Here is a 949-nt window from a genome sequence, read left to right as displayed (position 1 = left end):
AAGTCACACCCACACAGTCAAGCACTGTCTGATGGGCTGTGCCTTAGAAGGTAAAGTCTGGAAACAGTGCTCATAATGTCCAAATGGGCAAATTTGTAAATGGAAAGACACAATTGGCACTTGTTGGTGCTATCTATAGGTAGTCGAGTGCAGCGGTCTGGTGATTTTGTTCAACTACAGGCAAAGGCATTTTGGTGGTTTGCCTGCTAAAAGTGAATAATAATAAAGCTTTTAGGCTATTTATGTAAACATTGTGCCATAGTGAGAATATTCAGAGAACAGAACCCATTGCCAATTAAACATTGCAAATTCTAGATACTAGTAACTATAATGAGCATGATCTCAGTAAGGTTTTAAGTATCTTTGTAAAGAGGAAGTATTTATAGGAAGATCTATTATTTTACTTCTATTGTTTCATGTGACACAAATATACCATTCTTTTGTTATAGCTTGTCAGCTGGGTGACCAAGGCCGATCCAAATCCAGTTCTAACACTACTATGGACCAGCTACAGAAGTGGTGCCACAGTGCTGCACCTTTCTCGCCAGAGATTATAAGGGTAGGTCATACCACAGTTATAACTTCTCAGAAATAATAAATCATGTATCATTGAATTTCTGACAAAGTTAAACAGACTACAAACATAACTTAATACCATTTTATAGACCAACATGTTGACAAAAAGTATGACCAACTATATTTTATCTTTACACAGGATCCTTGCTTAGAGGCTGCCAGTGACTTCATAACTTTCCTGTTCCACAGTGTGTCTGATACCTCAGTGAAGGCAATACCTGCTCTAACTGAAGTCAGAGAATAGACCATCTAGTTATTTGATGATTTGCCAAAACTTTCATGGGAAGAAAGCATTGTAGAAAAAAAAAACATTGGTTATCTTTATAATTTTTGTATCTAATATCGGTGTATCCATTAAATCTGTTAATTTTAA

General features: G+C 36.1%; 1 protein-coding gene across 3 annotated transcripts in view; it reads left to right on the top strand.

The window, feature by feature from the left end:
- The window catches only part of LOC122265891 (DNA repair and recombination protein RAD54B), a 14887-nt gene extending 13938 nt beyond the window's left edge, over nucleotides 1-949 (top strand). For all 3 annotated transcript variants that reach the window (XM_043035353.2, XM_043035354.2, XM_086545846.1), the window contains exons 17-18: nucleotides 450-559; nucleotides 716-949. In XM_043035353.2, the coding sequence (XP_042891287.2) occupies nucleotides 450-559; nucleotides 716-820 (215 nt within the window). In that variant the 3' untranslated portion in view covers nucleotides 821-949. The remainder of the gene's footprint in view (nucleotides 1-449; nucleotides 560-715) is intronic.

The sequence above is a fragment of the Penaeus japonicus genome, unplaced genomic scaffold (assembly GCF_977035675.1).
Source record: "Penaeus japonicus unplaced genomic scaffold, GWHDUDI00000001_assembly GWHDUDI00000017, whole genome shotgun sequence".
Taxonomy (NCBI): Eukaryota; Metazoa; Arthropoda; class Malacostraca; order Decapoda; family Penaeidae; genus Penaeus; species Penaeus japonicus.
The sequence above is the reverse complement of the archived record's forward strand: the minus strand, read 5'-3'. Positions and strand labels throughout refer to the sequence as shown.